General features: G+C 35.7%; 1 protein-coding gene across 2 annotated transcripts in view; it reads right to left on the reverse strand.

Annotated features, from left to right (window-relative positions):
* The window catches only part of MAGI2 (membrane associated guanylate kinase, WW and PDZ domain containing 2), a 1,708,818-nt gene that overhangs the window by 71,626 nt on the left and 1,609,299 nt on the right, over positions 1 to 27,893 (reverse strand). For both annotated transcript variants that reach the window (XM_044678723.1, XM_044678722.1), the window contains one exon: positions 23,373 to 23,511. In XM_044678723.1, coding sequence (XP_044534658.1) covers positions 23,373 to 23,511 — 139 coding nt within the window. The remainder of the gene's footprint in view (positions 1 to 23,372; positions 23,512 to 27,893) is intronic.

The following is a 27,893-nucleotide window of genomic DNA, read 5'->3' on the forward strand; positions in this document are numbered from 1 at the left end:
CCTGGAGTTGAAATTCAACCTCAGATATTTACAGTCACTTACCCCTGTTTGCCTCATTCCTCATCTTCAAGATGAGCTAGAGAAGGAAATGGAAAACCACTTCCAGATCTTTGCCAAGAAAGTCCCAAATGGAATCCCAAGAGTCATACATGACTGAAAAACAATAACAAAATCCAGCTCTACATATTTTTATTATTTGACTGAAAATGTTGCGGTGCTCCCAGGTCATCATTCTGAACTCACTGTAAAACGCTGCAGTTACAGCTACCCAGGAATAAGAGGATGTACTAAATCTAGGTCACTACCTCAAATGTTTTGTTTAATGTATAAGAGGCATGAAGAGAGAACTGAGAAGAAAGTCTAGGTACAATAATTAAGCAATGTTAAATTTATGTTTAATTTCCAAATAGTTTCTAAATCTACTTAATAAAGATGTAATAAGAAAAACAACCTCCATTACAATATTTGCTAAAATTTAAAATAAAAGTCTAAATATATAAAGCAAATAAAAGAAGATTTTTAAAAAATTGTAAAGATATGTCATATTAACAAAAGAATCCTTTAGTAATCTTTTAAATAGTAAGATCCAGATCTTACTAATATGAAAGTATGATTTGATACGTAGCATTAAATTAAGAGGAAAAAAATGAAGATTAACCTAATTTCTTACACGTTTTAATACTGATATATTTGATGTCTACAGAGTTCTAATTCTATCCTCCCCTCCAATGGCTCATCTGAGCATGCAGGTCACCTGGAAAGACTTTGCCAACTAAGCAAAAGCTCTGCCAGACCTCCCACTCTTCAAGAACAAGTCCAAGGTGAGATGGTATCTCAGATTAACCATGTACAGAGGAGCTCATCATGAGACTCAGTCAGAGCAAGATGTTTTTGAGCATATCTCAGAGAACATCTACAAAGGCAGAAAGGGATTCTTATCTATATTGGTGGAGGGAATATAGATAAGATCATAGATTTAGAGCTCAAAAGAATCTTTTGGCTGAGTTCAACTCAATTTTACAACTGAAGAAACGGAGGCACAGCAAACTGATTTGCCAAAGGCGACGCAGCCACTAAGTATCTGAAGAAGGGTTTGAACTCAAGTTTTCTTAAATCCAAATCCAGGTTTCAATGTCTTGCAAACACGTTGCAAAATGTATAGATCCTGACGTGTTATGTTTAGAATTCTAGCTTTGCCACTTAACTCTCTGGCTGCTGTTGAGTAAGCCACCCCACGCATCTGGGCCTCAGTTCTCTCAACTTTAAAATGGGGAGGGGGAGAGCCAAGGATCATGGACCTAGAAGCTGTCAGAGATCTCAGAAGCTACTGAGCCTGATGAGTAGATGGAGGCACGCAGAGATTGTGACCTACCTAAGGCTATAGAGCTAGTGTTTGAGGTGGGATTCCATCTCACATTTCTCTGACTCCAAGTCTACTGCCCTATCTACTTTGTCATTCTGCCTCTAGGAGGTAGATTTGATGATTTTTAAGGTCTTTTTCAGCTGTGATTCTGGTTAGCCTGATCTGAAACAAGATGAATAAGATTGATGAGAGAAAAGGGCATTGGATAGAACTGCCAAGTATGTATGTGGATTGGGAAGGGAACGATCTCCCCTCCTTACCAAGAGATGAAAGGATCAACTCAGGATACGTTACTTTCCATATTACTATTATTTTTTAAAAAACCTTTACCTCTGGCCACTTGATTTTGGCATAAGATATTCATATGTTGACTGTGAATTGTGAGCAGACTCTACTACACTGAAAACATTGAAATTCTGCTATGGCATGTAATTTAGTGACCACTCAAAGGGTGGTTTTCTTAGAAAACTCAACGTACTTTAAAAAATATTTGCAAATACTAGATTAATTAAACCTCAATGTATCTTCATAGTTTGGCACAGGAACACTGCTGTGGACAGAGAAAAACCAAGATATATAAACAGTGCCGTAGTGGCTGATCTAGGATCTCTCCATTTTGGCAGCAATGGCTGTTAGATGGGGATGGCTGAATTAGGAAATGGCTCAGTAAACTCTAGCCATGACCATGCCAGGGCCATTAGTGCCAGGTAGATATAGGGGAATGCAAATAAACACAATAAAAATGGTCAAAGCTTTGGAGAATCAGTTTGAGCTAGGCAAATGAGTAAGTCCCCAGTACCCTCTTCATTTTGGCTTCTTAATCTAGTACAGAATTCTCTGGCCCCTGATCAATGCCAACTGGTTTTCCCACTAATCTTAGCCGATTGGATTTTGGTGCTCCACAGATACTCTGATACCAACCACCCTGGATTTTGAGTTTACATATTCTGCAACTCTAGTTCTGATTATTTGCCTGGAACCTGGTAAGTACTTAATAAATGTTTATTGATTAATTGATTGTAAACTTAAGACATCATTTTGGTTCCAGGCTGGAAAAGGCATTTTCCCTGCCCAGGAATTTGCTTCATCATTGATCTAGGTCTCAGGTGGGACAGTGCAGCTGAGAGAGCCTGCTTCCTAAAGTCCAGTTATAACAAAACTAATATTACTGAATGTGGTGAGTTTGACATTATTTCTGTGTTCGAGATATGGCATTTCCTTGTTCCTGTGGGATACTTCTTTGAAGAAACAGTAATTCACAATTCCAAAGGCAAAGACTCCTGGGGTAGTTAATGAGCCCACGAAGATTTCCCCAATTCATTTAATCATCTCAGTGACTCAAAATAGGGTTCCCCCACTCTCCTCCTCCCATTAATTTCCCACATACACTTTATAACTCTCCCAGGACTAGCTAAAATAAAGTCATGTGGTAGGCCTAGAATTTTTTTTTTTTTTGAGAAAGAGAAATAGAATTTTTGCTCTACTTTAAGCTGAGGTCTTTCTATTAGATTTCCCCAATGAATATTGTACAACTATGTCTTAATAAAATCTGATTTTTCTTTTCCACTGGAGTATTGCTCCTAATAAATGGCTCAACTTTCTTTTTTATTCCATAGATGGCTTTTTCTGCACTATAACATATTTTGGGGAGACAAGCACTTTACAAAGATATGAGAAAATGAGAAAACGACAATTCCAATTTTCAGAAACATTGGCAGGAAATGATTGGGACAGGATATATTTGGCATAACCACTTGGTCTGGCAAAGAAGCATTTAGCAGCGTGGATTGGCTAACTAATTCATTCTCCTAGACACTAATCTTATTTTTTGGGGTGAATATTACATTTATGCCTATAACCAGGTGGGGCTTCAGTAATGGCAAAAAGCTTTTCAGAGAAGAGACAGAGAAATTGCCTTGAAAAGAACTTTGTAGAAGATAAAAGATGGAAATAATCTACTTTGGAGAGTCTCTGGGAATAGAAGTATAACAACATATATACTGTTAGAGGAGCTATAAGTTGCTCCAGTCATTCTAGAAAACAATTTATAATAATTCTAGAAAGTGGTGAAATTGTTCATAATCTTTGACTGAGAGATCTCAATAGTTGGGCATGGATCCCACATATACATATACATATATATATATATATATCCCAAATATGCATATTATAGAAACTTTTTTTTGTGGTAACAAGAAGTTGGAAACAAAGTAGGTACCCATTGATTGGGGATATGGTCCTGAGCTATAAGATATTGAAAATATGAAGAATTTGGGGAGATCAATCTTGATTCTGGAAGAATGAAATATGCCTCCCTTCTCTTGATAGAAAGGGGAAAGACTATAAATAGAGAATGGGGCATGCATTGTCAGACATTGCAAAACCATCAGTTTGTTGTATTAATGTTTACAATATATCTTTGTTCCATTTACCAAAGCAGACCTGCAACTGTGTCTTAGAGATAAGCCAATATTCATAAAGGAAGTTTCATCACCAGGAATTCTCTATACCAGTTACAGATCTGACAAAAGCAAGCCAACACACACTTTTCTGTTGTAATGGAGTGGCCTTTCTGTGGTGGGCTAGTGTTAGGGGTGATTAAGGAGGTCAGTGTTAGGATAGGAAATAATAATGAATGACGGATGAATATATTTGGTACATAAAGAGGAGTCAGTCTGATTTGACACATAAGCACACAAAGTTGTGGAGATGCAGCAATGTTGGTTGCCATTTTAAGATAATCATTGAAAAGCCATTGTGATACAAATATCTCTCCAGCTCTGATAAAACTGCAGCTACATCTCTCTCCAGACAGTTGTGTAACTGCAGATGTGGCAGTAAAATGTGAGCTGGTCTAATAAAATATATTAATGGGATGCAAAGTTCGTTGACTCTTATCTGCAAGGCAGTCATCTAATAACCTTTTTTTTCTTTATCAATATGGCATATTTCTCCAAATAAAATATAACCGAATGGTATGCCAAGAAAATAGCAAATACTTTTTGAGTTTTGGGCATATGTTTTGGCATGATTTGAGGCATTTGTGGCAAGTAGTTGATGGAGACATCTCCAAAGAGTATCTGTTATTTTTAGCTTGGTGTACTGCTGAATAAGGGGGTTGTGGTGGAAAGTAAGACTCGAATGGATAACCTACATGAAGCTAGGCTTTTGGGCCAGATTTATAGGGTCATTGTCCCTCCCTCCTCCATTCCATTGGCCAACGGAAAACCATTCCAAAGACTGTGCTGAGTAAATGTCTGCCCTTTGAGGTGATTCAAACCAGGGCCCAGAGGGATTAAGCAAAGTTACTAAATTGAGGCAATGTGGCCAGATTTTTTTCTAAAGTTCACTGTACCATATCTCCTTTTTCTCACTCAAGGGAATTATGCTAAAACAACACTTTAGTCAAGCTAGCACATCAAATATCTTTTTCTCTCTCTATTTTCCTATAACACACATTCATAAAGGCTAATCTTTGCTCTTAAATATGGATAGCCAGTAATTCTATTTTCGATTAGAGAAAAAACTACACAGAGAGAGGAATCATTAAAAACAGTTAAAACACATATGAAAATAAAGCTTATTAGAAAAGGATAATATTCATGCAGATTTTACAAACCGTGTCTTTAGGGTGGCCCAATAAGTAGAAATATGGGGACCCATGCTTGTCACTTTTCATGCACATGGAGAGACTGGAAGGTACCATTCCTAAAGGAAGGGGAGGAACAGCCTAGGACCAATCATTAGAATTAACAGAACCAGTGACAAAAGATATATTATTACTGTTAGAACAAAGATTTCTTAGTATGTTTAGAATAGTTGAATAAAAAATACTTGGTAGCAGGAATAAAGTCTTTAAGCAAAGCTAATACTGACAGGCATGCAGCAAGTTAAAGTAGTAAAAGACTGAACTACATGTATATAGAGAAGCAGATTTTATCACAATACTGAGGACATCTTAAAAGTGCTTTTAAGGAACAGCAAATATTCAGATAATTAAAAAAGTTTAAGCCCATCATAGAGCTCATTCACATGGAACAGTGCTTTCACAAGGCATCAACTCTGTCACTTGGATGGTAAATCACAGTAATAATTTCAAAATTCATACATTGGAGAGATACCACATATGTCTTTTATCATAATCTCTTATTTTTGATATTTTCCTCCTTTTATCCTGCCCCAAAGTCAATATGCTTATTTATAACTAAAAATTTACTCTGGCCTCAGTTGTTGAAATTTCTTTCAATTAAAAAACAAACAAAAATAATGCAGCAACAAGTTTCCTTGAGACCTCAAGATAGGAACTCACATCTCTAAATCTTTGATTCCAAAGTCTTACTGGCTACTTTGATCCATGTGAAGTATATGGGTTATGGGTCTTTAAATATCTTTTTTGGGAAGTTGCTTGGATTTCTTCTGTCAAAAACTTTCTCATTAGAGGCTACTGAGTGATGGTATAGATAGAGGATTGGACTTGAAATAAAAAATATCCAGGTTCATGTTCTTTCTCTGATCCGTACAAGCTGCATCACCATGGGCTAGATGCCAAGCTGCTCAGGCCTCCCAGTAACTTGGCTATAAGTTATTGATGAGGTTAGAGGTGCATTGGTGGAAAGTTCTTGCCCCAGAAGACCCCTTAATGCATTTAGTTCCCTGATAAAATAAAAAAACAACTTGATCTTTGGCTGTCTTCATAGTATGATGAAAAGGAGAAGAAATCTGGCTGGTTGAGGTGATTTATAGAGTCAGCTCAGAAAATATACTTTGAGGTCTGAATCAAATTGCTTTGAAAATCTATAATGGTAATTATCCATAAATTTCTCTCTCTTCCCTTTTGCTTTGTGCCCCACATAATTTTTAATACTAGACTTTAGAGGCTCTCAGATCAAATAAAGTTTATATTAATACTCTTTTCAAGGATAAGACCTATTAAACTGTTGTTATATCAGGTAAGGCAAAGCATACCACAAAATCTTTTTGAAAATTTGTTTTAAGTTATTTTGACTTAAAAAGATTAAATTCCCATTATTAGGTCTATGTCCCAAAGAGATTAAAAAAAGAGGACCTATATACACAAAAATATTTATAGCAGCTCTTCTTGTGGTTACAAAGAATTGGAAATTATGGAGGTGTTCATCGTTTGGGGAATAGCTACACAAGTTGTGCCATGTGATTGTGATGGAAGATTTGTGTTATGAGAAATGACTAGTAGTTTGCTTTCAGAATGATCTGGAAAGACTTACATGAATTGATGCAAAGTGAAGTGAGCAGAACCAGAATGTTGCACACAGTAACAGCAATGGTGTATGATGATGAACAACTGTGAATGACTTAGCTATTCTTAGCAATACAAAGATCCAAGACAATGCCATAAGACTTAGGATGAAAAATGCTATCCACTTCTAGAGAAAGAACTGATGGCGTCTGAATGCAGATCAAAGCACACTATTTTTTATTTTTTTCATATTTTTAAGTCAGTGTTTTTTTAATAACATGACTAATATGGACTTACATTTTGAATGACTGCACATGTATAACTTATATTAAATTGTTTGCTATCTTAGGGAGGGGACAGGAAGAGAGGAAGTGAGGGAATTTGGAACTCAAAATTTAAAAAAAGGAATTTAAAAATTATTTTTACATATAATTGGAAAAAAATAAAGTATTTTTAAAAGATTTCTAATAGAATATGTTTTCTTCTTTATACTACATTTATGTGCATACTCTAAAGGATAAGTATATGTATAATATGTTCAGGTACTTCATAATATGAAAACTGAATTTGTTTTTACTTTCCCCTACATAAAATGAGTATAAATCTGTTGATTTAACTAAAAACATATAAGAAGGTACATCTGTTATTGTTTGAGCTGGCACTTAACATGGATTTTTGATTGAACCTAAAGACCAGTCAGCTTTGTTGTTTTTCATGGTGTACAATAAATGTTTGTTAAACTGAACTGAAAGAACATCTTTGTGGCACAGAAGATATGTTTAACCATAAATGTCATAGCCTCAAATTAAATTTCAGGATTTATTAATTGTCTGCTTCACCTATCAGAATACAAATAATTTTGTGCAAAGGTGTTTGAGCAAAAGTGGTTGCCCTATTTTAAATGTCACCCAGAGAAACAACTCATTTAGTTTTTACAAGCTCTTCACTATGCCTGAAAGACATGTGTCCTGGGAAGGCCAAGATACAGGAAGTCACACTAAAAAACAGATTATTTTTGAAAGATATAACAAGGAAACATGAACATCAAGAAGATTTTTTGGGTGTAGATATCAAGTACAAAAAACAAGAAGGTAGTTCCTTCCTACTACTTTTAGTTTAATAAAATATATATATTTTTAATGAGAATGAGTCTATCCTAAAACCCAGTATGTTTCACATTCAAGTTTGAAGCTTCTATCATAGCCACTGAGATCTTGTAGCTAAATCAAGGATCAAAACATGATAAATATATTAAGGTTGGCTCAAGAATGACCTTTCCTGGTCTTTTCAGATACATTAGTCTGCCTTCGAAAATTATCTTGAATTTATTTTGTTATGTATTCTGCATATATTGACATGTATTTGTTATTCTGTTGTTTCATTCTAATTTGACTTTTTGTGACCCCCATTTGGGGTTTTCTTGGCAAATATAGTGTAGTGATTTGCCATTTCCTTCTCCAGCTCATTTTATAAATGCAGAAACTGAGGCAAACAGGGTTAAGTGACTTGCCTAGGGTCACATAGCTAGTAAGTGTCTGAGTCCAGATGAACTCAAGAAGAGGAGTCTTCCTGATTCCAGACTTAGAGCTCTATCCACTGTGCTACCTATCTGCTCATTAACATGTAGATAAGTTGTCAATTCCCTAAAAGATGGATTTTTCATTTTTTTCTGTCTATTTCCCTTTCCTGGTACAGAATCTGGCTCTCAGAGGATGCTTAAATGCTTATTGATAACTTACTATTTAATTGTTAAACAAATGCTTTAGTTGTAGAAAGAGGAAACATAACTTGGCAGAGGTAAACAAATGATCAGTGCCTTTGTGGATGATGTAGATGCATAATAAACAAGGAAACAAGTTCCAGATGCTTCACTTGGTATTTTTGATCTTGCCTTAATCTCATTTGTGTGACAAGCAAAGCAGATAGGAATAGATAGAAGTCTTTGTCCCAATCAGTCCAGGAGTCCCATTTTTTGTTTTTGTTTTTGTTTTTAGGTAGTTATCATAATAGGATTTGGAGGATGTGAACTAATTGAGTTCAATAGGAATTAAAAAATCCAAAGTTGGATATCTATTGACTCCTCCCCCACCCAAAATGGCAACTATAAGAACACACTTAAATCTTATTATAAGGATTTTTTTTTGTCTTTTATTGGCTGTCTGGCTAGGTGTTGTGACATATGTAACCTTAGCAGCTATTTACTAAAGAAATGTTTGCCTGCATTTGTCAGGGAGAGGCTTCCCAACCACTGCATTTAAGTAGATGGGACCTCACTGCTAAACAAGGAGTTCTGAAGAAGTGAAGCTTAGCAGATAATAGTTGAGGGTCATGTGGAAAACACGAATCCTGTATAGAAGAACAGCAGAGTTTATGGAACATTAAACAGAGATGGCATGGACTCCCAAAGCAGGTCAAAAGATGATTCTCAGCAGAGAGCAGTCTGTGGATATTGCCAGAGAGTATTAGTAATTAATAGCATTAGAGGCATGAGTTGCCTCATTCTATGTGAGCACTTTGGCTATGTCTAGTCCTTCTAGGTCTGTGCCATTTATCTGTGTCACATGGATTTATGTCCTTTCATGGATGTTCTCCATCTAAACATGCTTCCTTTAGGGATGTACTGCATGGCCACGTGTATATTTAAGTTCATTGATAATATGTCAGTTGGTGGAAGTGTGAATGCATGGGATCACCTTTTCTTGTCACTTTATTTGCTATGTTTGATCAATTGGATTTTATTTTGAACCAATGTATCCTCTGAATGACTTGAGTGGGTGCTGCCCCAACAAAATGCTTCATGCTAGAGAGAGCTTTTCTGTGGGTCACTGTTTAGGGGTGTTTCAGGTGCTTCATGCTAAGTTATATTGATTAGATAAAGCCACAGCTTTCCTCCCTTTCATATTTCTTTGTGGTTCTCATGTACACAGGTTTTGATTTGTATGGGGTCAAACTCAAATTAATCTTTGTATCCCTCATAATCACCAAGCATATAGTAGGTCTTCCATAAATGTTAAATATTTAACTGCATGGTATTTGGTTTAGAGTTGATCAAAACATGTCTGTAGGAAGCTGATTGGAGCTCAACAAAATCAAGCTCTAAACAATAGGATTAAAAATCCTTGATAATTTGGGGAGGAAGTTGGACTCAAAGCCTTTAGAAAGGGCAGCTGGGAAAAGCTAAGAGGAAAATGGCTATTTTTTTCTTCATAAATTTCAAGCTTTCAAACAATCTAGAAACAACAGTTTCTGATTAGTAGAGGAATCAAGATGAAATATGAGAGGGCCGCACTCTTAAAATGGTAGAGAATTAAATAAAAAAAAGAAGAAAAAGTGAAATCCCTAAAGAGGGAGAGTGACTTTAGAACAGATAATCAGGAAATTCACCTGGTCATCTCTGGAGCCTCAATCTTCTTTTTATTTTTATTTTTTTATTTTAAACCCTTAACTTCTATGTATTGGCTCCTAGGTGGAAGAGTGGTAAGGGTGGGCAATGGGGGTCAAGGGACTTGCCCAGGGTCACACAGCTGGGAAGTGTCTGAGGCCGGATTTGAACCTAGGACCTCCCGTCTCTAGGCCTGACTCTCAATCCACTGAGCTACCCAGCTGCCCCCTGGAGCCTCAATCTTGCCCATCACCAATATCCTTGTCAGACTTCTATAATGGATGCTTTCCTTCCTCCCAAGGAGTACTTCTTTAAGTCTAATTCTCACTTTTCTTGTGTCTCCTTGTTTCCCCAATAGTTTTGCAAAATGTGTCTAAAACAAATGTCCTCCTTCTCTGCCTTCTTTTCCCCTCCACTATCCACATGATCAGATCTCATTTGTCTGCTCCTGGCTATGTGTGAAGGACCCTTTGATTAGTTGCTTAACAAGGGAAAAATAAACACATGGATTAAGTGTAATTCTACTTTGGACTGAAATCATATCTTGTTACATGGAGCGTGGAAGTCAAGAAAGCTCTTCTTCTACCTCATCTTGTATCTCAAATCAGTTTTTCCTCTACTCTGGCATAATAGTTGTGCCTTCACTTCCCAGATTTATTTGGGGCCTTTAGTTGCCTTTGCCACTTTTGTGTTTCCTTCATATAGAAATGACCTTGTGAGTATCAAAAGCTTCTAGAGGGCCTGCAAGTTTTGTGGAGAAGCAACAGAGGCTGTTGGAGACTGTAAGTACAGCAGCAGTGGGAGCAGATCTGTGGCCAGGAAAGAGTGTGCCATTAGAGAGAAAGAAAGGCCAATGGAAAGAACATCCTTTTTGGTTTTTGATTGGATTGTGCTCAGCAGAGGTCAAAAGTGAAATGGCTAAATAGCAGGCTTACAAAGAAATTATGAGTGTTCCTAAGAGGCTTGAATTGTGCTAGCAATAGGTTCCTGGGTTTTCTTCTAATCATCCTATGATTCTTTACTGCTTGCCATCCTGCTCCTTTCTGTGTGGGAATAAATTGCCTTTCCATATAACTTATATATGAGCATTGTTTTTGCTTTGCCATTTTGTGTGTGAGTTTGGGGGAACCATTAGATAAGAGTGAAAGGTGAATTTGTTCCTTGGGAATTCAAACTTAATTTAGAATGAAGCATTCCCCAAGTTATCCGAGAAGTCAGAAAATGGCATATCAAGCAATTCCAAGGCAAATTAAACTGAGAGAAAAGGTAAAGAATAGGGACTGGCTCAAGTTGTACATCCATTTGGCTTAGGCTCAGAAGTGCCCAGTACATTGCTTTTCTTTGAATGAGAAAATTGATGATAATTTTATAGGATTCACCACCATGGCTATCGGCTTTGAGTAGAACTTCAAAACTGAGAGGAATAGTTGTGTGTGGAGGTGGCTATCTGTGGTCTTGGCTAATGGAGAGATGGAGGCTGGTAGATCTCAGTCTATGAATTCTGAGCTGCAGTGGATGAAGCTAATCCCATGTCTATAAACTCAACATTATAATGGTTGCTCCGAGAGTAGAGAGGCTACCATGTTGCTTGGGAAGAGGAAAGTTAGCTTTGGTTTAAGATTAGGAAAAAGCTGCTGCATCCATCAGAGTTGAGATTAGATTGGAAGAAGGCTCTGAACTTCCAGCCATGGAGAGGTCAGGAAATACAAAAAAAAAAAAAAAAAAAAAAAAAAGCATTGGCAGTACTAGCTGTAAGTCCCATTCCCATAAGTCATGGAAAACTCCTGGTGACTTGAATCTCTATTCCCTTTCTCTGGATAATCCCTTAAATTGTTGGAAGTACATGGTGTCTAGCACCTTTTTATGAGGTTGAATTTGGTACAATTTGGGAAATGTACCATTTAATATTAATGTTTCCACTAATTGGTTAAGTACTAATATGAACTGAAGGAAGCTAACAGGGTCTAATTTGGTTTGTGTATGCATCCAAAGGACTTAGGAGATCCTGTGTGTTCTGGGTCTGGATGAAATCTTTGAATAATGTCGTAAAGTTCCCCAACTTTGAGTTCATTTAGGCTGATTCTCAGAAAATAGGACTGGTAGCCTTTCTAGCGTTGTAGAGCTTTCCAGGGCTTGTTGCTCCATTGGCATTTCATTCAGGAACCCAGAATCATGTCCATGTCTTAATGAGCCATCGTACTAGAATCAGATGGGGTGATATCCTTAAGACTCTGGCCCAACTATTCAGACATACACACACACATACACACACACAGAGAATGGATGAAGAATGCTCGTATAACATAACTAATAGAGCTGGCCCATAATTAAAATTATGTTGTACATACACTGATTGGATGGACATTTGTGCCCAGATTTGAACAGGAAGATGAAAGTGGGTTATATTATCTTTGGGACATTTTATAGTATTCTTAATGACTTCAAATGTCACCCTTGAAACAAAAGGACTATATTTTTAGAAATAATGTTCTTCTGAGAGGCACTAGGGCTAGCCTTGGAATCTAGAAAACTTGAGCTTAAGGTCGGTCTGTCTTTGACATAGGGGTTATATGAATGACTCTAGAAAAGTCACTTAGACTTTAGTGTCCTTGAGCAATTTCCTTTGCTGTTAAAAGCTGCCAAGCAGAGAGTTTTCTCACTGTTGGGGAGTCTTTTACACAAGTGAAATCACACTTAAGTAAAGATTGCTCACCTGGTAAGAAATGAAGCTATGACTCAAAGCCAGATCTTCTGGCTCTAAAAACAGTTCTCTTGTCTCTTCCTCCTGAATTCCCTGACTTCCTTCATGTCTCAATTAAAATCCTACCTTCTGCAACAATCTCTTTAATATTAGTGTCTTCTTTCTGAGATTATCTCTAATTTTCTAGCTTATGTCTAATTTGTTTATACTTTGCTTATCTCTCCTATAAGGCTACGAGTTCCTTGAAATCAGAGACAGATTTTACCTTTTTTTTAATCTCCACCTCTTTGAACAATGCCTGACACATCATAGGTTCATAATGAATATTTGTTGACTTGAATTGAACTGAAATGCCCCAGCCTACAAAGAACTAAAATTGTAGGTCACCCATAGAGAAATTAGGGTCCTGCATAGTAGGCTGCAACACACTGACACCAGAAGCATAAAGATAAAGGAAGTTTAATATAAAGGACAAAGGATTAGAAAAGGAAATGTTCTGATCATGTAGTAAGAACAAAGGATAGTTAATGGTTAGTCCACAGTGCTTTACTGGCATTCGCATAATGGTAATAAATCTAGATAAAGAATGCTAGCAAGCAGGGTAAATCCCCTGTGAAGGACTTATGGGAGGTCATGGGCAAGAGATGCACAAGGCAAGAAAGCAATAGCTTGTTTCCAATATGTGACACTGTAGAGAGACCTCATCAGTGAGATCATGTTTTCATAGAGGTCAAAACATTATAACAGGTCTTTAGGTTATTCTCAAAAGTCAAATGCTCATTGAAAGTAAATTATAAATGGTACCTGTAAATGCTAAAGAATTTTTCTCATACTCTAAGAAAGAATGAATTAAAAAAATAAACCCTAAAGGCCTGAGAGTGGGGAAATTAAATCTGGAGCTATGAGTTAGCATTCCATGGCAGCTTTCAGCTTCTGGCTCTAGGAAGCTACCACTTGTTTTGTTAGTTATCTTATTAAAGTGTCTCCTGGGATGACCAAAACACTGCAAATGCCAGTCCTGGGATCTTTTTAGAAAAGAAAAAAAAACCTCCTCTATGTGTGCAACAGGCAGGGGGTTTTGGCAGCTTCCCCTCCTGCTGTCTCCTTCCCTTAACAGTTTATCATTTTTCCTTTCTAAGCTGAAGGTTTTCTTGAGTGATTTGTGGAACATCTCATGGAAAAGGAAGATACGTTCAACCATGAATGTCAGAAGCTGAAATTAAATTTCAGAATTTATTATTGGAGCATGCTGCCTTTGCCCTATTAAAAATGCAGGTGAATTAGTACAAAAGCAATGAAGCCATTTAAAGAGTCTCATAAACTGGGTGTCTGAGGGGGAGTTGAAGGCAATGGGGAATCTTTTATTCTCTTTATAATGGTTTGGGTAATCGCAACACACCTGTACAAACTGGGATTCTAGGTGAGGGGGTTCCTGTTGTCTAGGTAAATGCAATACAGTTGAAGGTGAACTACATGCCTTGTGTCCACCATAGAGTAAGCTAATTCCTAAAAGGAAACTGTAATTAGTTTGGGCTTTGTGATGAATTCTGATGAAACCTAGCAATTTGTTCTTCAAAGACAGTACAGACTAATGTATATAAGTTTTTAGAGAATGTTTAAAGAGGCCATTGGGTAGGGTAGTAAGAGAACTGTTTTTAGAGCCAGAAGATTTGACTTTAAGTCTTGGCTTCACTTCTTACCAGGTGAGCACTCTTTACTTAAGCTCTCTGACCTGTAATATTAATTTCTGTAAAATGGGAATAATATTCTTTCACTGCTTATTTTACAAAGTTGCAAAGGTCAAAGAAAATAGCATATATTAAAATATTTCAAGAACTATAAAGCATTATATTAGACATTAGTAATCACTTAAGCCATTGTATTCAGGTCCTCTTAAATACTTTAGAAACGTTCATATGCTAAGAATAATTATGAAAAATTCTCACTTATTCAATAGAAAAAATCCCAAGTTTAGGTGTTTCTACATGATAAAATGATGCTAGAAAAGTTTAGCTTTCTCTAGATATCTGAGATGACTAAAATTCTATTTTTTGGGAAACTTTGATACTTTTAGGGATTTTTTAGTGTCCTACAGAGAAGTATACTCCATCCAGAGGGCCAGACTGTAAATCATCTCTGCCTTCTCATCCTGTGTAGCTCTTGTCCCTGTCTTCTCAAAATATTCCACAGAGATCCACTTACTATGTTGAGTATCTTTTTCTAGTTATCTTACCATTATGTGGATGCCAATGGAGCATATATTCCTTTATTGTCCTGTACTTTTGCTACATTACCAGCCCGTCACTTTTTCTAGGCATATATGACTTTGATAATGACCTTAATGCTGTTTCTGGTGGGCTTCATTGGTAATGGGTTACAGCTTATTCCCCTCAAGAAAATTGTAGTGATCCAAAACTTTGATTTTTCAGTGACTATGGAATTTCATGATTCATGATTTGATGATTTCAGCATCACTGGAAGAATGCTGATATTAAAAATTGGGTTTTGGTTTTAAGGGAGATGCTTCAGGCTATTACTCTGTAAGAATGAGGTTATTCCTCTAAAATTCTCAAATGCAATCTAGCCCACTCTCTTCTTCCTATTCCTTTTTGGATTCAGTTCATTGTCCATCTGCAATCTAGCCAAGATACGTGATACACATTCATATGCATATCTACATATGCACTCACATCCCCAAACATACAGACACATACATATATTTGCATATACCACTGATTCAGGTCTCAGCTCAATTCATTGACCTAAGACATTCAATGTCTTAATGAGAGCAATAAGCATTCTTCAACCTCTTGATTTTTCTTGGGTGGATAGTTAGCTTGAAATCTTTTGAGTGATCAAAATCTCATTTAGGGGACTCCATTTTGGGACTTGATCTAATAAGCATAATGTCATCTACAACCAGAGCATTTGAAGGATGCCCTCTTTACTAGACAGTCTCCTTAAGAGTAGGATATATCTCCCTGTTTTACGTTTGACTTGCTCTTAAGCATTAGTCACTGAACAAGTTATTTCTGTGCCCTATTTCAAGGAAATCTTATATTAATTTCATAAAATTAATATGAGTCTTCTTATTAGAGGAGTGCCTTTGAGAATGTGTTTTCCTCTATTGAATCAGGTGTTTTTTATGGTCAACAAACAATAGCTGCAATAAGTTATTATATTTAGTTGTGTGACTTGAAAGTTCTTATATATATCCATATATATTACATATACACAGAGAAAAAGAGAGCTAGAGAAATAGTCTATGTATAGTATGTATAGTATATAGAGTCTGTGATGAAATACTTTATAAAAGCCTACTTGATCCCATCTTATAGCTTCATCAAGACTTCCTGAGGGGAAATTAAATAGCACAGATGATAAAACACCAGGTTTGGAGGACCTAGGTTCAAATTTGACCTTGGGCATTTCCTAGCTCTGTGGTACTGGCCAAGTCACTTAACTCCAGTTGCCTAACCCTTGCTGTTCTTCTGTCTTAGAACTGATACTAAGAAAGAAAGTAAGGGCTTAAAAATAAAGAATGCTGGTTATATGTATATAATAACCTCAAAGTTTTATTAGAGATGGGAAGATATGGCTTAGTAGCTATTAACCATTTTCTTTTGGTTGTTTTTATCAGTAGCAAAGATGTACATAATTTTAAAAAATTGTTTGGCAGAATCTTCTCTTTCAGCTATCTTGAGAATCAGTCACTTGAAGCCCTTAAAATTGTCTCAACTATAGCATGAATCTCCTTTGCACATGCTAGGTATACAGTCTAACTACTCTTCCCATTTGTGTTTTCTTTAATGCCTTTCTGTTTCTTTATGCTTGACTTGTGATGTTAGAATTCCCAATTGGTTTGATTTTTATGATTGACATAGTTTCTGGGTTCTTCTGTCCTCCTTATTGTGGCATTTAGTTTTTATCAGTTAAAATTTCCTTGGAAATGCTGATAATCTGTTCTTGTGTCTGTTGTCAACAGTTTGCTTAAATACTTCAGGGTGGAGATGTTTAAACTGAATACAACTCATTTTCATTCTATCTTTTGATTTAGTATTGATTTTGAACTCTAATGATTTGAAAGCCTGATTGTATTCAGACAGGTGACTCGAAAGTATTTACCACATTAGCAGCTAAGTTATTTTGTTCCCTGTGAGCAAGAAACTCTTTCACTTTTTGTTTTTGATTTTTAATCCTCAGTGTCTAACATAGTAACTGGCATATAGTAGATACTTAATGAATATTTGTTGATTAATTTCTTTCCTGTTAAAATGATAAGTTTCATTTTTATGATGGTATTTGTTTCTTAACATGTCCAGTGCTTCCTAACTTTCTTCACTTCATGATATAGAGAGGTAAAGCTTTTGTGTCATCTAAAAGACATCTAAAAGTCTCTCTGATTTCTTAAAAAGGAGCAATATTTTCCAGCATATTTTTCATTCTTCTACCTGCTTTCCCCCCTAAAATCTCTAAGTATTTAAACATTTAATGAGTGTAAGAATATATATGTATATATAAAATAGAAATTAATTTTGAAGGATTTTATTGAGTACTTTAGGGAGTTTATTTTCTCTCATTTTCTGCAGCAGATATGAGTATATATGTATAACTATCTTCATGGTGGTCTTTTTGCAAATACTCTTCACAAGAACTGCAAAACAAGTATCCTATGCAATAGTGTTTCTTGTTGCCTTGGATGCAGGATAAAATTAATATCACCATCTGCACAATTTGCTTCCCCAAGGAGAGTTTGGGAGTCATTTTTCTATTTAGTTGCAACTTCCTCTTGCCTTTTGGTTTAAAGGTTAAGACAAACATGATTCACGTTTTCTACTCTTGATCACTCGATAAAGATCTTACATTTAGAGTAATAAATATATTAAGGTTTTATAGCCTATCTAGAAACTGTGATTCTTAGTACTTGTTGCCTCTTTTCTTCAGTGTGTCACCATGGAAGGGAGTGGATTATTATCAAGTGCCATTTTGTATTTATTTCATAGGTTGTCATGGCCAAAGAAATCATCACCTCCTTTTTACTTTATGGCCAATCATTCTCCTTTGTGCTTTGCTAGGCAAGTCGTCCTTGTTCTGCTAACATAATCTACTGAGGGGACCATATGTGAATCTTTTCCAGCAAGACCCTGGGCAAGTCACTTGGCTTCTCTCTGACTTAGTGTCCTCATTTGTAAAATGGGGATAATAATAGCAACTACCTTGTAGGGTGTTTGTACGAATCAAATGAGATAATAACTATAAAGTGCTTAGCATAGTATCTGGAATGTAGCAAGTGTCATATAATTGTTAATTATTATTATTATTGTTGTTGTTTCCCTTATCCTAGAAGATTAGACTCCATTGACATGTTCCAAGAACAGGCCATCCATCCATGCTAGGAAGAGGCGTCAGAGTAGGGTATTTGTTGAAGCTTTGTCACTATTTTTTGTTTAAGTTATTCACACTTTTTAATTAATTCAGATCTCCCTTCCCCACTGCAGTTTGTTCCAATCTGTAAGGTTTCTATAGTTTGTTTTAAATCTCCCGTGACCTGCTGGCTGTGTGATTCTAGGTGAATCACTAAACATCTTAGGATTCTGGGAAATTCCCCAAGATGAAAAATTGCAGAGAAGGTGCTGACCTATATTGATAGAAGAAGTTTCCTCATCCAGAAATTTCTTATACCCATGAAATCACAGGCTTGATCCCTATCCCTATTCTTGTTTTGGGAAAGACTTTTATACTCAAGATTATATTTTTAAAAATTAAGACTGCCTGTCTTGATTTTATCATATTGTATGAAACATTTGATGAATGGAGACTTGCCAGAAGCTTAAATACATCATTGACTGAATAAGGGACTTACAAAGCAAATGGGAGAACATGTCCCTATTTACTAGAAAAGCCTATTTCTAAGGATGTTAGAAATAATGTTTATGTACAAATAATGACTGCAATAGAAGAGGGCAGCACAGATTAAGCTGGTGTTTAAAGTGCTAATTTTAAATCATTCTTACCTATTAAGTAACAATTCTCTATTCTAATTGTAGTAAATGTATATTGTAGTTCAATTGTAATGAATATACGCACATAATTGTAGTGAATGTATATTCTTGGAAGTCATAAAATTATGTTTCTTTGACAACATTCTATAGTATGGAGACAGATTTTTCTTCAAAATTAATCAGAATGAATGAAGGTTGACCATATTTGTATAGCTAAGTTTCATTTCATTTTATAAGGGCCAAAAATCAAGGCAGAAACAAATATTTATATGATTAGCTCTGGGGGGAAAAGTATAAGCAGAAAGATAGGTCACTGATTTGCTTCTTTCTGTAGATGCTATTTTTACTTATAATATTGGTGTGGATAGAAATGTTTGGTTTTTAACTTAGTCTGACGTTCTTCCCTATAGTCAGGTAGGTGGTACAGTATATGGAGCACCAGGTCTGGATTAAGGAATAACTGAATTCAAATCTGGACTCAGATACTTGCTGGTTGTATGACTATGGGCAAGTTTTAGAGCTTATCTAGAAACTGTGATTCTTAGTACTGCTGCCTCCTTTTCTTTTCTGTCTGCTTCAGTTTCCTCATCAGTAAAATGGAGATGATAATAAATAGTGCCCATTTCTAGGGGTAATTGTGAAAATCAAATGAGATAGTAGTTGTAATGTGCATGGCACATCAGGTCATAAACATGTTAACTATTATTATTATCATTGCTATTGTTTTTGTTGTGGTTTTCCTTCTCCTCCTCCTCCTCCTCCTCCTCCTCCTCCTCCTCTTTCTCTTCCTCCTCCTTCTTCATCTCTTCTTCTTCTTCTTTTTAATTGTGCAGGTCAATCTGTCTTTTGAGATGCCAAGAATATTATTGAAGAGTTCTCTATTTTGCTTTATTTTGATCAAATATGAATGACAAATCATTTCCAAAGTAAACATCTATTATGTTGAAGCCTTGTTCTACTCCTAGAAGACAAATCTGATTTCTTTACTGCAGTTTTAGGAAAGAAGGGAGGGAACATTCAGGGTTCTCCCCATAACTTGATAGAAGAATATCCATATTTCAAGGCAGAGAGTTGTACAATTTGTCCCTCTGCAGATAGAAGTTAATGCTTTTCAAGTAAATTTTCTGCTTATGCTCTGTTTCAGAAGGCATTTTGATAACTGACACACAATTATATTATTGTTAAAAATGGTGTCTTTTTTCCCATTGGTCCAGTGGAATAAATGCTCTCTATTAGTTCTACTTGGGAATGAATAGAAACAATCCATCCCTTTGTCTAGTCTCAATACCAACAAACTCTTAGTCTAAGGTTTAGAGTTGAGAAGAAATATGTCTATCTCCTGAGCTTCTCTTTCAAGTCCTACCATTTATGAACTCTTTCATTGTTCTCTGGCCCCCTCCATGGCTCTTCTGACAGGCTTCTCTGTGTGACCACTGACTTCCTGGCTGAGTTTGTGAATTTCTCCCTCTGAATTGGCAGAGGAATCTTTAGAATCCCAGTGTAATTTCTGCCCCAGGATGAATGACACATTTGCTGCACATTTTATTCCTTTTCGTGGCTCACTTGGATTCACACAGATTTCTCTCAGTCAATAATCTGTCAGATGCCCTGGGTGTTTTTTCTTTCTTTTGCCTCTGTGCTTATCTCTCTGTCACAGAACATCTTAGGAGCTTGATGCTAGGTATCCCCCCCTTTTTCTATTTCTCTTGACCAAGCCCTGATATTTCTTGACATCGCTCATAAATCCTGATAAAGGTCTTACTTCAAAGATGTTTCCAGTTGTGTAGGTATCAGAGGGCTATCTTTAAAATCATTAACTAGACAAGAGTTCCACAGTCTGATATCTTCCCTTGCTGCTTTAAGTCTGAAATTCCCTGGAAGGTAAAGGGTATATCTCCTGTGGGCTCTAATAATCCACAAAATAATCCTTTGAAGATGGAATTTAGGCTACACTATGAATCTGAAATCCAAGAGGCTCACAACAGCAAATTTCAGGTTTGAATGTCGCAAAAATTTAAATTTGTTAAAACAAATAAAATTTCCTGTGATTAAGATGGCACTAGACACCAGAAATAGAATATTTTCCTCCTGATTTACTAGTAAACATAAGCTCTCTATTTGTTGCTGGGAAAGAAATATCTCCTTTCAACTTTTTCCACTCATTCTTTTTGATAACAAGTACCAAAAAAAATTAGTTTACATTGCATTTCCTCAATTCCTTATAGAAGAATGATGATGCTCTCTTAGCCTTGGGTGTTTGCTGCTACTTTAGGGTGGTTTGTATCATCCTCTAAGGTGGCTGCTTCTTAGAACTGCTTTTTTCATAATTAGCCCCTGAGAGGATCCAGAAACATCACTCTAAAAAATTATTGTTACATTCTAAAAATATTGCTGACCTGATCCTCAACCTTTTTAACTTCTTGTGAAGAAGTTTTCATCCTTCACATTAGTCTTGCTGCAAGAGCAAATTTTTAGTTTCTAGTGTACTGTCTTTCTTCAAAGTGTACTTTGTACTATTATATTTTAATTCTATAGTAGGAGTCTAGCCAATGTCAAAATTAACCAAATAGACTTAATATTATAGAACAAATCTGGGACTGTGGAATTTTGGAAAAAGGAAGAGACATTTGCAACATGACTTAATAGATTAAATAGAAGTTTAATAGAATTAAGGGTCCGTATTAGACTTCAAATGTCTAGGTGATGTTATTCTAAATTCAAGTGATGATCAATCTTTTTGTGTGTGTGTGTGTGTGGAAAGATCTAACTTTGGTTTGACCTCTCTGGATAAAGGTAAAGTTGAGCTGACTAGTGCTAAAATACCCAGAGAATGCACTTTAGCTATCTGTTGTAAACTGATTCTTTGATTCTTAGGAATGAATTAATGCTTATTTTTATGCTATATATTATTATATAGTTTCTAATTATGAATATGCTAAGTGTATTGGACTGAGGACTCACTCAGTATTGATGGCAGTCGCTAGGCATATGGAACTAGCAAGAGAGCCTAAAGAGAAAGTGAATCATGATATTTATCTTTTGAGCAGTAGTGGTGTGTTTTAAATATATGTATATATATGTATATACACACACACACACAAACATATATATGCATATATAAAATTTAGTTAGGTTTGCTTATTTTTTGCTAACATTTGATTAACTTTTGGGGGGTGGCACAGGTAATATTTAGCCAGATCTTACCAAGTAAAATATATATTCATAGTAAATTTATCCTTTTTAGAAATGATTAGAATTTTTGGGTCAACATGACATCGACTACTAATGACTATGATAGTCATTGAATAGTTGAAGGAATGAAATGATATGGATATGTATCAGAGAGTTCATAGAACTTACAAAATATATAACACCAATACCTAATTGATTTCTGTAGCAAGATCTGGCTTGTATTTACTATTCAAATTAGCTGATGTTGTTAGTATTATTAAAAACCACTAAAATGAAATTAGAATTGGTCCTTGCTATAAAATATTTCCTTACATTTCACCAGACAGAGATACAGTCCTAGAGAAAACTTCTGGACTCTTAATTTAAAGGAATATCAATTGAGTACTCTTTGTTCCTCTTGTGAGCTCTAAGATTCATATTTTTTTTACCATAGGTGAAATTATTCAATTAAATAAATACTTAATAAGGGCTTGTCATGTGCCAGGCATTGTGCAAAGTTCTGGGGATATAAAGATAAAAATGGAATAGTTTCTGACTTCAAAGAGTTTACATTCTACCATCTATTAAGAGTTGCTGAATTTGGATGGTTCCATTGAGCAAATGAAATGGAAATTAAAACAGTCCCTAGATGAGTCATGAAAAAATGTGGTTAGGATTTTTTTTGGTAGTGTAGAAGAGAAAAAGGAGGCAGATTAAATTGGGAGGGATCTCCCAAATTCAGATCAGCTATTTACATTGATTGCATCATTGGATAACTGACTAGCTCAACTCTTTCCTTCATTTTTCTCAGCTCATATCACTGTATTTCATGTGACAGGCCCATAACATAATGTGATGCACTATAAAATAATGATTTTGATAGTGTTGCAAACTGGCCATAGGAAAATAATCACTCTAAAGTCCTCTGAAGGTACAAATTTATAGTCTCACATGCATTTAAAATAGATCTGTGGAAAGGTCAACAGACAAATAATAAAGGGGGCATTTTTGTATAGCAGAGGTTGGAAGGGAAACCCAAATTTCAAAATGTGAAATAAATACAACCTCTAAATGAAACCCTAAGCCATAAAAGTTTGAGGAAATAAATCTTTTTTAAAGACTGTCTGATAAATAAGAAAGGCATGAGTGTTTTTCAACATTGCTCAAGAATCTTAAGTGACTGATGGATAAATAATTTTAGGAAATAATTTGTAAATTACTGTGAACCCAAATGAACAGAGAAATTCCTGTGAAAGTGAAAAGAAAATGTATTTTAATATCCATATTTGCATGATCTCCTAGCACACTCAGAGATGCCCTGGAAAACCCTACCATTATTTACATATCAAACTGAAAACATTTTCTATACTGAGTAGCATATTATATATATTTGCTTGATTAGGTATTTTAAAATATAAATACTAATAGCTAAATATATAGTTAGGTAGAAATAGAGTACTGATGTAGTTCTAAAAGGGGCAGGAGTATTTTCAGTACAAAGGAGGACACAGGAAGTGGATTATGATGTGAAAACCCACCGTATTCTGGGACCTGTCCTGTCCCACGTTTCAGCAGCAGCCTCACTCTTCTTCCTCCAGACTTGATTAGTTCTATCGCTCTGGCATGAGTCATGTCTCTTGTGCTTTCCCCATTGATTTCAATGATCTGATCTCCTACCTGCCAAATAGTAACACAAACACACAAACACAAAAGTTAACCAAATTAGCCAAGCATGGTTATGAAAAATATAAAATTACTATTTCCAGAGGATTAGAAGAAGGATCAAAAGGTTATTGGATGAGAGAGAATATCACATCAGTCATTGGTGGCATGGGAGAATGGGAAGAGCATCCATATTAAACTCAAAAGAACTGAGTTTGAATCTCACCTTTGTTATCAATATCTATGTGATATGGTAGACCTTCTAACCTTCTGTTTCTTTATTCTGTCAAATGGGGGTAATAATACTGTGCTACTTATCTTCTAGGGTTATTGTGAAGCTAAGTCAAGATCATGTACAAAAAAACTTCACAAGCCTTTAAATAATACATAAATATTACTTTTTCTCAGGGATAATAATAATTAAGTTTTATCACCTAGATACAAAAGCATTTCAAGGAACATGCTCTGAAACTGGAATATACAACTTTGCTTACCCTTAATATGGCTAACTCATATTATAATTTCAAGCTACCCAACATGTTATTATCAGGGTTTTTATCTTAATGTTATTGCTCTGTTGTTTTTCAGTTATGTCAGACTCTTTTTCACTCTTTTGGTGGTTTTCTTTATTTTTTATTTCTTTAAAAATTAAAAAAGATTAAATATTTTATTTTCACAGTTACTTGTGATAACAATTTTCAACATGTTTTCCAAAATTATAAAATCCAAACTGTTTCCTTCTCTCCCTTACATAGATGGTAAGCAATTTGATGTGGGTTATATGTGTATGACCATGTAAAACACATTTCCAAATTGGTCATCACTGTGAGGGAATACTCATATAAAATCACCCCCCCCAATAAACATAAAAGTAAAAAATAAAATGTTTTGATCTGCATTCAGACTCCATCAGTTCTTTCTCTGGAGATGGATAACATTCTTTGCCATAAGTCCTTTGGAATTATTCTGGATCATTGTATTGCTGAGAGTAGCTAAGTCTTTCACAGATGATCATTGTACAATACTGCTGTTACAATGTTCTCCTGTTTCTGTTCACTTTAGCCTGCATCAGTTCGTGTAGGTCTTTGTTTTTCTGAATTCGTCTTGCTCATCATTTCTTTTTTTTTCCTTTTTTTATACCCTTATCTTCTGTCTTGGAGTCAATACTATGTATTGGCTCCAAGGCAGAAGAGTGGTAAGGGTAGGCAATGGGAGTCAAGTGACTTGCCCAGGGTCACACAGTTGGGAAGTGTCTGAGGCCAGATTTGAACCTGGGACCTGCTGTCTCTAGGCCTGGCTCTCAATCCACTGAGCTACCCAGCTGCCCCCTTGCTCATCATTTCTTATAGTGCACCTGTATTCCATCATAATCATATACCACAATTTATTCAGCCTTTCCCCAGGTGATGGGTATCTTCTTCCTTATCAATTCTTTGCCACCACAAAAAGAGTTACTATAAATATTTTTTGTGTAAATAGATACTTTTCTATTTTTTAAAAATCTTTTTGGGATACAGATCTAGTAGTTGTGAAAAAGCTGGATGAAAAATCGCAGTTTTTATAGGCTTTTGGGCATAGTTCCAAGTCACTTTCCAGAATGGTAGGATCAGTTCACACCTCCATCAACAATGCATTAATGTCCCATTTTGCCAAATTCCTTCCTGTATTTTTCACTTTACTATGATATTAGCCAATCTGCTAGCTATGAAGTGATTTCTCAGAGTTGTTTTAATGTGCATTTCTCTAATCAGTAGTGACTTAGAATGTTTTTTCCCATGATTATCGACAGCTTTGACTTCGTCTGAAAACTTCCTGTTCATATCCTTTGACCATTTATCAATTGGGGAATGATTTGTATTCTTATTAATTTGATTCAGTTCTCTATATATTTGAGAAAAGAAACCTTTATCAGAGAAATTTGCTGTAAAAACATTTCCTCCAGTTTTTTTTCCTCTTCTAATCTTGGTTACATTGGTTTCACTTGCATAAAAACTTTTAAATTGAATATCATCAATACTATTCATTTTATACCCCCTAAAATTCTCTGTCTTGTTTGGTCACAAGTTCTTCCCTTTTCCATAGATCTGAAAAGTAATCTATTCCATGCTCCTCTAAATTGCTTATGATATCACTCTTTATATCTACATCATTTACTCATTTTGACTTTATCTTTGTAAAGGGTGTGAGATACTGATCTATATCTATTTTCTGCCATATTGTTTTCTGGTTTTCTCAGCAGTTTTTGTCACATAGTGAATTTTTGTTCCCTAAGCTGGGATCTTTGGATTTATCAAATTCTACATTGCTATGCTCATTTACAACTGTATATTGTATATCTAATCTATTCCTTTGACCCACCATTCTATTTCTTAGCCAATGCCAGATGGTTTTGAAAAGTACTGCTTTATAGTACAGTTTGAGACCTGGTATGGCTTCATTTGGAGTTTTCTTGACAAAGATACTGGAGTGGTTCACCATTTCCTTCTCTAGCTCATTTTACTAGATGAAGAACTGAAGTAAACAGGGCTAAATGACTTGCCCAGTGTCACATAGCTAGTAATTGTTGGAAACCAGATTTGAACTTAGGAAGATGAGTTTTCCAGACTCCAGGCCTAGCACTGTACCACTTAACTTCTCTTTTCTTAGTTTAGGTCTGAGTTTTTTCATGAAGAGCCACTTTCATTCTCTAGGCCAAACATTACCTTCTTTGGTTCCAAGTTCTCTTCTTGACCCCTATCCTGCCCTTAATCACTACTCCCTGTCATTTGATATCAAAATGCTTCTTTGATCACCTTTATAATTAGTAATTATAAGTCATATTTTATTTATCTGTATTCATAACTTAACTCTTCAACTAAATAATTTTATGTTTCCAGAGAATGTCCAATTTGCCTTTATATTGTCCCCAGAATTGGTATAACACACATAGTAGGTATTTAGTAAATATTTGTTGAAGAAACAAATGAATGCGTGGAAGGCAAGAATTGTTTCCTTTCTGCCTAGCAGAGTTCCTTACTTACATATAGTAGGTATTTAATAAGTGTTTAATGGATTGGATTGAATGAGATGCAAGGGGAAAGAGAGAGTCAGAGGGGGTTGGAGATGAAAGTCTTCCTCTCTTGGTTATTTCTTATATCATCTTAGACAAGTCACAACTGCTCTTGGTCTCATTTACTTCATGCATAAAATGAGAGCATTGGACCAGATGTCATCTAAAATTCCTGCCAATTCCAAATCTATGAGTCTATTTTACTCTTTCTGTTGAAGAAGAGCACAAATTTCCAAGGTCCATTATAACAGCTTTGTGTTTGCTGTAGCAATGTGCTAGAGTAATCTTATTGGCTTTTTGGTTCCAGCCCTTTTGTGATTTTTTTTGTTCCCTATTATTTCAATCACTTTTTGATTCCATGGCTCCTGGGTGTTGACTGTGGCATCTCTTCTCGTAAACAATGCTTGGCAGAGGTTGTAAGTTTTGGAAAATTTTTCATCACAACTATTTGAATAAAAATGAGTACTCTGAAGCTTTTGATCAAATCCTGGCTTGCTCATACCTGATTGCTCTGCATTGATTGACCAGTCTTTCTCAATTGTCAGAAATATTTATATTCTGTAAGTGTTTCCTATTTGGCTTTTGTTAATAGATATTTTAAGATAAAATGAACACTGCTGTGCTGATGTGATGGCACTCCAGCCGTACTATTCCCATCAGGATACTTTGAATTAAATATGTTTCATTTCAATGCAAGCCACTTAAGACAAAATAGCCAAGAAAAACTGTGTGTCTGTTTTACAAAAATGAAATTTTGTTGGGCTGCATGAAGACTGCTGAACACAGCATGTGAGGGATAAACTCTGTAATACAGTAAGAAATGAATCTGGACTTGAAGGATGTGTGTGTGTGTGTGTGAAAGTGGGATGAATAGAGAGAGATAAGCAAGGAAGAGAGATATAGAAGTCTGCAACCATCCTGGTAAGAAGGACATTGAAAATATCCCTTCTAAGAGATGAGAGTTATGGGGTTCTTTAACAAGTTCTTTAAAGTAGGAAAGGCATTGATAGAGCCCCTAGCACCAGTCCTTCTTCTCCCAAAATAAATTGATTATGGAGCTAAGGACACTTGGAATCATGCCCCAAAGGATGTACTTGTGCATAACCCTTGTCCCAGCAATACCAATACTAGATCTATATCCCAAAGAGATCAAAGATTGTGGGAAAAGACTTTCTTGTCCAAAAATATTTATAGCATCTCTTTTTAAAAAATGATTTTGAATTTATTTTATTTTTTAAACCCTCACCTTCCATCTTAGAATACTGTGTATTGGTTTTAGGGCAGAAGAGTGGTAAGGACTAGGCAATGGGTATTAAGTGACTTGCCCAGGGTCACACAGCTAGGAAGT

This window comes from Gracilinanus agilis, chromosome 5, assembly GCF_016433145.1.
Source record: "Gracilinanus agilis isolate LMUSP501 chromosome 5, AgileGrace, whole genome shotgun sequence".
Classification (NCBI taxonomy): domain Eukaryota; kingdom Metazoa; phylum Chordata; class Mammalia; order Didelphimorphia; family Didelphidae; genus Gracilinanus; species Gracilinanus agilis.